Source organism: Electrophorus electricus, chromosome 3, assembly GCF_041902795.1.
Source record: "Electrophorus electricus isolate QZ-2024a chromosome 3, ASM4190279v1, whole genome shotgun sequence".
Classification (NCBI taxonomy): domain Eukaryota; kingdom Metazoa; phylum Chordata; class Actinopteri; order Gymnotiformes; family Gymnotidae; genus Electrophorus; species Electrophorus electricus.
Genome location: NC_137499.1, coordinates 25297878 through 25310140, shown reverse-complemented (window position 1 = coordinate 25310140; position 12263 = coordinate 25297878). Strand labels below are relative to the sequence as shown.

Sequence of the window (12263 nt, the reverse complement as noted above, 5' to 3'; positions counted from 1 at the left end):
ATTCTGTAACAGCTATTAAAACAGACAGTCTCAAACTAGCACTGCCTTAGAGCTAAAAATAAAAACAGCTTAGGTTTAGAGCTCAACATTATTAAAGAAAGGGCAAATGATTATTTGTAACACTGGGATTATGATACTAAAGCTCAAAATGAATTGGAGTGTGAATAAGCCCTAAAAAGAGGCTACGGATTGAAAGAGCCTAATGTGATAGCAAACCTGCTTAAAGCTCCCTGACCCCAGTGGACAGGAACATGTAAAATGAAAGAACTCAAAAAACAAAACTAAGGAAGCTGTAACCTTGAGCGGTAAGGAGGTGGACACGTGCGGAGAAGACCGAGATTTATTCAGGGCAAATCCAGAATCAGAGACGTTAAGGCAGTCCAGGGTCAAAGAGCCAACACGTAGAGCAAAGGGATACATGAGTAAACAAAATAAACACACTCAAAGGCAAACGGGGAAGCAGGCTATAACTAAGGCTAGGGAAAACTCAGGGCTAGGAAACACAGAATACAAACCAACGCAACCATACAAAAGAAACATGCAACCATTCAATGAACTAAACACATTCCAACACATTCAACCATCAATGACGAGGGTTAAGCAGGATGCGGGGACGAGGCACGTCAAACATAAACATACATTTTATTTACACATGAAACATACACGTATTAACTCTACTTGGATCAAACACCGACAACTTTGACGATATGAAACGAGACTTATATACACTCATGACGATTACACACAAGGATAAGGTGCACAACACAAGAGGGCGTGGCAATACGAACACAGACACGCACACACGCAGACTTGAGGGGGGAGGGGCCGTACCGTGACAGAAATTGCCTAATGAATACTTAAATAGGGGCGCACCCCACTCATTTTTGTGTAAGATGGTGGCAGGAATGGGAGCGTGAAAGGCAAAAAGCTACTAGTGACAGAGGCTGAACATAAAAAAGTTGTCTGGTGGCCTCAGCAGTGGCATCGCCAATAAACACAAGTTTGCTTGGCAGAATGTGGCTGCAGCAGTTGATGGTGTTCATTCCACAAGCACACTATTGCAGAGGTGGAAAAGACATGCTCAGATGTAAAGAAGCAACTTGCTTTGTAAAGACAGAGTGTAACTGTGACAAGTTGGGAAAAGCCTCCATGCCTGTTGGCTAGTGCATACAGACAATTCAATCTGCCTTTTACAACCCAGTGGTTTGCTCCACAAAAGAACATTCCAGAGCATTATTGTATCATTCCTCCCCTGTGCTATCTGGCTTATGAGATAAGAGCCAGCATTTAAGGGGGTAGCCATGGTCACCCGCAGGTGTTACCGCAATACGGATGCTGTTGATTGCTCCGATTACATTAGGAAATCCAGGCATTGCTGCAAATTGTACTTTGATGTTGGCCTGTTCACTCACCATGTAAAATTGGATGTAATGATGCCCACCGGCTGGCATGATGGCATGTTAGGATACCTAGGATATCCCTGACTATCAGATAATTCCTTCTGGATGCAATCAGTTGCCAGGAATCTGAGGGTCATTAAGATTGTAAATTGATAGGCATTGCCCAGTTTCACAAGGTTGATCTCTAAAACTGGGCCTAACTCAGTACAAAGTTCCAACAGAATGGCTTTTCTAAATCGAAAATCGACTCATTAACCAGTTATTGTGGGAAAGAAAATCTTTGTTGCCTCTATAAACAATGTGCTTTGTCAGAGGTTCATTTTCAGCTAGCCTATTTACGAATTTACATTTCATAATGCTGACTTTAAGGTAACACAGGGTTTGTTAACATAATACAAGCCAATTACATGCACAGCACATTTGATGAACTATTATAAATAACAGGAATGCCGCATAGAAAATATTACTTGAATGTTATCTAATAGATGGATAGAGAGAGGGAGTGAGAGAGATAGTGAGGGAGAGCAGGAAAGGGAAACAGAGAAAGTGAGAGAGAAGTAGAGTTTAGTAGTAAAAAGACACAAAAGCCCCTTGGCAGCTGCAAGATAAAGAAAGGCAGTGTGGTGGGACAGACATTCTCTCATTTACTCTACCTTTACTAAGTGGCTTCATGCTCTTTATTTATTCATCTTCTAAACCACTTAATCCAGTTCAGGGTCATGGGGGGGCTGAGTCCTAAACCCAACCATGGACAAGGCAGCAAACCATGAAGCTGTATTACCGCAAGCTGTGTTCCACATTTCAATAAAATAACAGTATGAAAAACTGTGAATCATATCTACAGAGGAACATACAGTAACCCTTGTTGCAAAGTATGTCATTATATTAATATCGTACCTCCAGAGAGATGCAAACTGGTGCAGAATTTTACCCTCTTCACCCCTCCCCCAGCACACACAGACATGAGACAGCTTTGAAAATCACTGAAAAAATTATTAGTCACTAGTGAGTTTTACTTCTGTAGCTAATGTGACGACATCTTTATCTTCAGTATGACATGCTTACCGAGCATGTATCTAATGTGCTAATGCCATTAAAGAAGTCTGGAACTGAAATCAGAGAGGAAGTAGAGGAAGAGATAGAGAAAGAAAGAGAAAGAGGTAGAGAGAGAATGGAGGGTTAATCCAGGTTGTTTCTCTGCCTGTGACAATTGATGTATCAGGTTCAGGTGTTCTGATGTACTAAAAGAGGCCTGAAGTAAAAGAAGACACACACACACACACACACACACAAACACACTCACACACACACACACACTCACACACACACACACACACACACACACACACACACACACACACACACACACACACACATTCACTGTGGTAAAGTTCCATCAGGGAGCTCTCTGCTTGAGCACACACAGATGCACACACACACACACACACACACACACACGTTTACATTTACATTTATGGAATTTAGCAGACGCTCTTATCCAGAGCGACTTACAAAAGTGCTTTGTCATTTACTCATAGAATATCCTACTACACAGTACAGTAGTAGGTATCAAACATAACAATGAACTAGAATACTGTAGAATACAGGGATGAATGCTGATACCTAGAAGTACAAAATACATAAGGTCTATCTTACACAATGATAAGCGCTATAAGCAATAAGTGCTAGAGTTTGTTAATCAACATAAACAATACCCTACAAAAAGTATTAAATTAGTCAGTCAATATGGGAGCAGTGTCGGTTGTCCTTTAAATATTTTCCAAATAGATGGGTCTTCAGTCTTGCGTTTGAAAACTGCAAGGGATTCTGCTGTCCAGACAGCAAGTGGGAGTTCATTCCACCATCTTTGAGCCAGGACAGAAAATAGTCTCGCTGCTTGTCGTCCATGATTCCTGAAGCAAGGCATTTCAAGCCGAGCCATACCTGAGGTTTGAAGTACTGGAGGTACGGATCAGACTTTAAGCATTGACCTCATCTATGAAGGGGCTGGTCCATTTTTAGCTTTGTAGGCAAGCATTAAGAGCTAATGAAGGGAGCGCAGCAGTGGAGTAACGTGTAAACTTTGGAAGACTGAAGACCAGTTGTGCTGCTGCATTCTGGACAAGTTGTAGAGGTTTGATGGCTCTTAGAGGAAGTCCAGCAAGTAGCGAGTTGCAGTAGTCTAGCTTTGAGATCACAAGAGACTGCACAAGCACCTGGGTAGCTTCCTGCGAGAGAAAGGGCCGAATCCCTCATATGTTACAAAGGAGAAATCTGCAAGACCGGGTTAGATTAGAAACATGAGTTGAGAACGACAACTGGTTGTCCAAAGCTATGCCCAGGCTATGGGTAGCTTCAGATGGTGATACCAGGGAGTTCTCAAAGGAAACTGTGAGGTCATGGTAAGGGTTGGGAGTACCTGGGATGAACAGAAGCTCTGTTTTACTGGGGTTGAGCTTCAAGTGGTGGGCTGTCATCCATTACGTGATGTCTCTCTCACACACACACACACACACACACACACACACATACATGCACGCACACACGCATGCACACACACACACATGCACACACACACACACACACACACACACACACACACACACACACTACTGTAACCTTCTAAAAGGGAGCTCCCTCCATGACTACACACACACATGCATAATGAACACACTGCTGCAACCTACTAAAAGGAAGCTCCTTTTATGGCCACACACACACCGCTGTAACCTTCCATCAGGGATCTCCCACCACATACCCACACACACTCACACACACAGCTACGTTCCATCAGGGAGTCCCCTCCCAGACTAAGCTCTCCCATGCTAATGATTAAACAGCAGCCACAAAGTGTCAGCTGCCACTCCAGGCTCTTTGAGAGAGAGTGCCCATATGCCAGCTGTCTGTCTATCTAGTCTGTCTGTCTGTCGGATTGTTTATCTGCCAGCTGTCTGTCTGTCTGACTCCTTTCTTCATTGTGCTCTCATCATCCTCCTGCACCTATGAAACAGAGACTAAGGCAAGGAGAGATGATCACCCCTAAAACTTCTGCTGTCAAGGTTGTTCCCACTAGTGTCGGTCAAAGTTTGTGCCTCTGGACTTCATTCTCAGTGCATTCATACTCCGACCTTCCTTACAAAACTTTTCATGCTGATACAGAATACTGTATACAGAAGTTGAAAGTTGAAAACAAAACAACATATATTACTGTTTAACAATTAACAAAAATTAATACAAATTGTAAGCTATGTTTAGATCCAAGATATTAGTTTATAAGGGCAGTAAGTATATGTAAAAACGCTCTAAAGCAAGTTGATATACAATATTAGAATACAAAATAAATCCAAATATAAAATAATTTAAGTAACAATCTTCTTTCATTTTACAAAGGTATTAATACCTTTAATCTGATATATATTCACATCTTCTCTCCTTCCTGCCTGCATGACCCTGCCGTTGAATACGAACTTTCTGCTATTTCCACTCTTATTGTGCATCTCTTTAATTCAGCACTTCTCTTCAAGCTCTGCCCTTTCTTCCTTTGCCGTAGCTAAAGTGATGGGAAGAGTTGTAGCCTCACATCTTATATTAGTGTATTACTACTAATCTATATGTGCCATTCTATCTGAGTCTGCTGCCCTGAGAGGTGCCAGTGATTCTGCCTTCTAGTGATAAAGGTTTTCATTACATCTTCATCATCCCGGACCTCACTGCGACTTTTAACATTTTAAATCATGATATACTTATTACAAGCCTCTCATCTGTAGGTATTAGTGGCTTAGCACTTACGGGCCAATCTTACTAACAGGCATCTGTTTATTTGTCGGGATAAGTTATTGTCCCGGTTGCTCATGGATTATCACTGGGTTCTGTTTTTAGACCACTGATCTCATGTAATACATCTAATCCCTAGGCCAGATCATTCCTATTCATTGGTTTAAGGTTTCACTGTTATGTCAATGATATTCAGATCTACTGTAATCCCGTTTCTCCCACAGTTTCATTGGCATCACAGTTTTATAACACTGATTATATAATAACCTCCACCCTCTGCTCAGCAATACTGATGCCAGACTGTTGGTAAACACCTTCATTTTATTAAATATTGATCATTGCAGTTTCCTAATGGTATTCCTGCTGAATTGCTTAACTGGCTTCACACAGACAAAAATCTCTGCTTGTATTATTCTGGTCTATATCAGTTCCTCAGCTTACACTGAGCTTTATTAACTTAAACTTTATCAGTTTGAGTTGGGCACTAACTTCTGTCTTGCATTTCATGCAAATCAAGCAATGTAAACTAAATTTCGTTGGAGGGGAGACAGGTCTCTAAGTCAGCTTGCCAACCCTTAAAATGACTCAGCATGTTAAAATGTGCTGGTCCACAAGTCATCTTAAGCATGTCGTGCCATCCAGAATCACTCCAAGCACGGTTCTCCATGGCCAGGCACACTGCAGGATTACCTCCCCAAGTTACTGCAGCTTGGTTCCGCACACTGCTGAGGAACTGTGGGGAACAGGTGAGTGTAACTAGTGCTGACCTTCATGTAGTTCAGGACAAGTAAAACCAGATCTCTTCCATATGACACTGGAATCACTAGTCAGGACAAATGCCTCGTGGAGTATATCGTGAAGTATTTTAAACCACATGCATTTTTGCTGATTCACAATTTTCTATAGTATTTTTATCTTTCCTGAAGTTAGATGAAAGATCCACACTTTCTTAACATTGAGGTAGTTAAGGTTGCTGATGGGGTTACATTGTGTGATATGGTGAGAGGTTGAGAGGTTTTGGTTGTGGTTTTGGTAACAACGGGTAACTTAAATGCATCTCAGACCACCTCCTCACATGCTTTGTGTAATCAAATTCAAATCTGCTTTAAATCTATTTTGGTGAATTTACATTTGTATTTTATGTAGATATATTCTGTATGGATTTAATCACGATACTCAAGATGCATGAAACAACCAAGCATATACATGTGGTGTGTGTGTGTGTGTGTGTGTGTGTGTGTGTGTGTGTGTGTGTGTGTGTGTGTGTGTGTGTGTGTGTGTGTGTGTGTGTGAGAGAGAGAGTAAATGCTGTATGTGCTTTTCTATATCAAGCTTGGCCAATTCTCGCAGCACGAGGTCCAGCCAATATTATCTAATAATAGCAAGAGGGTTTGGCATTGAACCCTGCATCACCCACTAACAGCTACTCCCAGAGTCTGAGTACCAAGTGCTAGCAACCTCACACACACATGCACATGTGCACGCACATACACGTTTGCTCATATTGCTTCCTTTACACTCAAAGCCTCAGATGTTTTTCTATAGTCCATGACTTTCCAAATGTTCAACCATGTGCTGCTAATACATGTGTGTACATTTGTGTGAGACAGGGCTTGTGCTAGGGCAATGCAGCCACCTAGCACTACATTTTACTAATTTTGCAGAGCACACACTCACTAATTACCATTTGTTAATTTGGTGCAAATAAATATCCCTGTGACAAGGTTAGTTGAGTGGTGCAACAGAGGGTGTTGCATTTAAAGTTTCTCTCAATGGGATTTTTACCACGAACATTACCCCACTAAAAAAAATCCCCCCAATTACTGACGAAATATAACGGATTTAACCATTTTTATAAGGAAAAACAATTGCATTATGATTATTAAATGTGAATCACACAGTGGTGTTATTATATGTGAAAAATTATATCGTTTAACTAAGGTAAATATTCATATCACAGTTATATAAATATTAATTTTATTCTCATCACAGTGGACAACAAAAATGATTATGATAATAATAATATGTATTATCATAAATTTGTTGGCTTTAGTGCCCCAGTGCAGTCATCTCTTTTCAGGCCAGTTTAGTCTCAGTAGACCTGAGAAGTCTGCTTCAAGTACCATATCAGCTTCAAGTTCCACATCTGCTTCAAGTTTTATATTTACTTCAAGTGCCATATATTGTGGCCTAGCAACTCTGTACCTCCCGGACAAGTATGTCTGTTTCCTTATCTGTGAATGTTTTTGGCACTGCTATTCCAGCAAGCTTGCTGCCATGACCACATTGTCACTACACTGTCAACTGCTCTGGCTCGTCTTTAAAAAGGAATGAGAGGAGTTAATTAGAGATTGTGGCACTGCACCTAATCCCACCTTCTGATCATGTGATCAGTCTAATCCCACCTTCTGATCAAGTGATCAGTCTAATCGCACCTGTTTATCATGTGATCAGTCTAATCCCACCTTCTGATCATGTGATCAGTCTAATCCCACCTTCTGATCATGTGATCAATCTAACCACACCTGCTGATCATGTGATCAGTCTAATCCCACCTTCTGATCATGTGATCAATCTAACCACACCTGCTGATCATGTGATCAGTCTAAGACCACCTTCTGATCATGTGATCAGTCTAAGCCCACCTTCTGATCATGTGATCAGTCTATCCACACCTGCTGATCATGTGATCAGTCTAACCACACCTCAGATTAGTGCCTCTGCACTAATAGCAAGCAAAATGTCTACCATGCCAGTACGTGTCTGTGCATGAGCTGTGTGTGTGTGTGTGTGTGTTCAGTTTCATTATTGTTCTTGTTTTCAATAGCATCTCACTCTGTGCAAATTAATTTTTTCCCAAATGAACCCTGGGATTAGTATACATCTAATTAAAGCCTCCTACCAGACACAGCAGTTTTCCTGAATGTGTAAACGGCTGTGTAGTGTGCTTCTCATTATGACACATTCACTCTCTCTGGGTGTCATGGCACTGTTACAATCATAACTCCACTTGTCACAAATGACTCGTAGTCTCCATTCAGTCTCATGCAACCTATTATACAGCATATCATAAATTTATCTGCATATGAGAGAGCATGCAGAATGCGAAGCTTCGCAGGAAGAACTTACACACTCATGCACCTAACCACACAAACACAGTAGGTGTGCTAAATCAATCGAAGTTAAATAAAATATGCATCTAATATATCTTCAACTGCCAAAATATTAAGATTTTCAAAATATTTTTCACGTTTTAATCCATTTGAATAATAAGAAAAGTAAAGTTTCATTTGAGTGCATGTGACTACAGTACATCTTCCTTTAGGTGCATGTTGCGATTTTATGTTTCACTCCATTCTTATATGTCTCTGCCCCAGTTACTATTAAAGGCACATTTTATTGCACCTTTCATGCACTGAGGTCATTCAAAGCATGCAGGAGTGCTGTCCAGTCTTCCCACACCAGCTTCATGACCTGGTTTATGGTGAGAGTGTGTGCTGGTTCCTGTAAGGTGTTTTTTTTTTTTTTTCAAGGACTACATTATTCAAGAGAGTCTTTCCAACTGAGTTCAGTGAGTACCAACCTGCAGTTTTAGTGCAGTCCTGTTGGAAATTAATGAACAGTTCCAGATCCAGTTTTGACCCAGTTTTGATTTAGCATGTGTCTGTACAACCTGTGTTTCTAGCTTTATCAAGGACAGAAAGGAAAGCAGAGATTTAGACACTGTCTTAGCAACTGTAGGATTCACCATGGGCTCACACTGTGTGAAATAAAATCTTCAGTCTTTACTGAGGCATGTGTTCCAGCCACTTCAGGGTACAATGTCTTGTTAGTGGTACAACTAAGCTTGCTAGTGTAGTAATTTCTGTTACATATGCTAAAGTTTTCTTCAGGGTAATTTTGTATGGAGGAAAGATAAAGAGCTAAAATGTGTCACATTTAATCTTACGCAGGTAATATTATGTATGTATTTCCTTTCCTCTGCAATTTTCTTCAGGATCAAGAATGTGTTATCTTTTTTTCTCTTATGTATATTTGTATGGAAAAGTAATTAAAGCAGGACACATGCAAACCCGATACTTTTTTGGGTGCTTCTGAAGCCTCTCTACCCCCTCCACCCCTGCATCCTCCTCCACCCCTGCATCCTCCTCCACCCCTGCATCCTCCTCCACCCCTGCACCCTCCTCCACCCCTGCATCCTCCTCCACCCCTGCATCCTCCTCCACCCCTGCACCCTCTCCTCCCCCTCCACCCTCCACCCTCTCCTCCCTCATCCACCCCTCCACCCCTCACACAATAAAGATCCACATAGTATTGGATTTATTTCTTTGTTTCTTTTGAAATAAAGAAACTATAAGAAAGGGAGATAAAAATGACTCCCCACCCCAAAATACAGTATATATTGGGAGTTTATAGACACTTTCAAGTTTTCCCTATTTTGGTATGTTTGCTAGATTCATTAAAAAAATGGATTCAGCTCCTTTTGTCCAAACACAATACTCCGCGATGACAAGCAAAAGCTGTTTATTGAAATGTCTTGTAAATATAATAAAAACAATATTATAGCATTTCCATAAATTTTCTAATATTTTGTTACGATACTCACTACTGAGCTCTGGTGCATCTTATTTACAGAAGCACAACAATCAGTGCAGATCTCTATCAATCAGACCTTTATGGTAAAGTGCCCAGGGGAAAGCCATTTATGGTAAAAAGACCCAGTAGAGTCTGGGCCAAAAGACCCGGTAGAGCCTTCTTGGAGTTTCCCAAAAGGCAATTGAACAATTCTCATACCATGAGAAGCAAGATCCTCTGGGAAGCTAAATCCAGTAGTATGTATGGAGGAATCCAGTCACTGAGTATCATCTGATTAATACTGTCCCTACAGTCAAGTGGTAGCAGCAGCATGCAGTGCTTTTCTCAACAGGGACTGGGAGACAGGACAGAGGGAAAGACAGATGCAGACAAATATAGAGCACTCCTGATGAAATTGTTTTCCAGAGTGCCCAAGAACTGAGACTCCAGTGAAGGTTTACATTTCAACAAGACAGTGACCCAAAGCACACTGTCAAGACGACACAGGAGTGGCTTCATGAAGACTGTGAATGTTCTTGGAGTGGCCCAGCCAGATTTCGAATATGAAAACCTGGAGAAATCGGGAAATGGCTGTACTCCTCATATAAAGCATGCATGTATGTGCATACATACTTGCTTTATGTGTGTGTGTGTGTGTGTCTGTGTGTGTGTGTGTGTGTGTGTGTGTGTGTGTGTGTGTGTGTGTGTGTGTGTGTGTGCATGACCATGTGTGTGTGAAGATAAAAGGATTCTTATCACACACAATCAGGTTGCTTCCTAGTAGATTTAGTATCTGGAAGAGGATATGTCCTTTTTCCTGTGAGTGGTGTGCTCTTTATGTGTGAGTGTGTGCCTGGGTTCTGCAACAGGACAAACTTGTTTTGTCACTCTGCATAAAGTCCTGTAGATGGTGTATTTCAGTGATTTTAGTAGTCCATGTGTGAGTTTTAGCTCGTTCATAATCCACATGTGCATTTCAGTGCATCCATTGAGTCCATACATGCATTTCAGTGTTTTCATTAGTCAAACACATGCATTTCAGTATTTTCAGTAGTCCATATGTGTATTTGTGTGTTCAGTACTCACATGTACATTTCTATATGTTCAGCAGTATACATTTGTATTGAAATACATTCAGTAGTCTACACATCCCTAGCTGTGTTTCAAACGTGCAGTAACTCATTCCCTCTCTGAGGCTGGAAAGTGTCCTGTGCCGAGCACCTTGGTAGAGATTGATTAATGCGGGATGCTAGAGAAGTGATCCAGGAGAGCACAGGGTTCAGTGTGAATTATCTTGTTTTTGATTATAAGGTACACAGTACTTTAGCAGCTATACAAGAAAACTAGCCATTTACAGATGGTCCACCAAACTTGACTAGCTTTATAGATGGGTGAAGTAGTCTGATTTGCCAAAGGGCTATTGGCAAGTCCCATTTTGTAAGTGAGTGAGTGAAATTTCTGCCTTCATGACACCAGCAGAATTATATTCTATAAAGTTATGAGCTTCATTATGTAATGCTATGGCTACATTTCAGCGGTTAGTGAATAGAGTTGTGGCAGCCTAGAAGGATATGTGGCATATTCAGAGGATGATTTAACAACATACGGGAGCAATATCTCCAGCGTATCCGTGATTTGTTTAATCATTTAGCTCCCTCCCCTCATATGATCAACATCAGACTGTGACTTATCTGGTGATGGACTAAGGCTGATTGTGGCCTGTGCAAGGTCCGAGCTATTAACCAGTACCCCACCAGCTCAGTAGTGGCGAGCTTGCTCTTTCATTTTACCTCGCTTGTTGTCTCTCTCTGTTTCTTTTACAGGGCTTGGATGGACCCTCTAATGTTGGCTGGGATGCTGTCTATAGGGCTTTCAGGGTTGCTTTTATAGAATTTGATATGAAGTTAAAAAAAGAAAAAGAAATCAAAGAATGATAGAGAATTTCTGCTACACTTTCTGCCTGTTCCTTAGCTTGTTATGAACAGGCTAAAAGCTGCTCCGTAACTCCTTGCTCCGGACCCGCTTTTAGCCGTTTCCTTAGCTTGCTATGAAAGGGATAAAAGCTGCTCCATAACACTTCGCTCCTCAAAGAGCATTGCGGCTTTGCACTCTGCTAATAGAGGCCATTCCTCCCACCACACACAGGACGATGCATCTTGGCTGTTTCTCTGTGCTACTGAACTTGGTTGGCTCACTAGCTTCTGTACACACACGATTAACTAAGGCTTGTTTTTTCCATTTAGATGAGTGGTTTGTTTTTGTCAGGTTCCTCGGCGTGCCCCCAGGAAGAGGAAGCTGCCCACTGCGTGGTCCTTTGCCCTTTGATCTAATCTACACTGACTACCATGGACTGCAGCAGATGAAACAGCATATGGGCCTCTCCCTCAAAAAGCACAAGTTAGTGTGTCTGTGTGTGCATGGGTGTATGTGTGTTTGCATGCATTGTGTCTGTGTGTATGTATAGGATCTGTCAATAAGAGATTGGTCTTGCACTCTGTTAGTATACTGTTTCTG

General features: G+C 41.4%; 1 protein-coding gene across 3 annotated transcripts in view; it reads left to right on the top strand.

Moving 5' to 3' along the window:
* Positions 1 to 12263, top strand: part of mgat5b (alpha-1,6-mannosylglycoprotein 6-beta-N-acetylglucosaminyltransferase B) — a 66502-nt gene that overhangs the window by 37587 nt on the left and 16652 nt on the right. For all 3 annotated transcript variants that reach the window (XM_035528609.2, XM_035528608.2, XM_081710797.1), the window contains one exon: positions 12015 to 12146. In XM_035528609.2, the coding sequence (XP_035384502.1) occupies positions 12015 to 12146 (132 nt within the window). The remainder of the gene's footprint in view (positions 1 to 12014; positions 12147 to 12263) is intronic.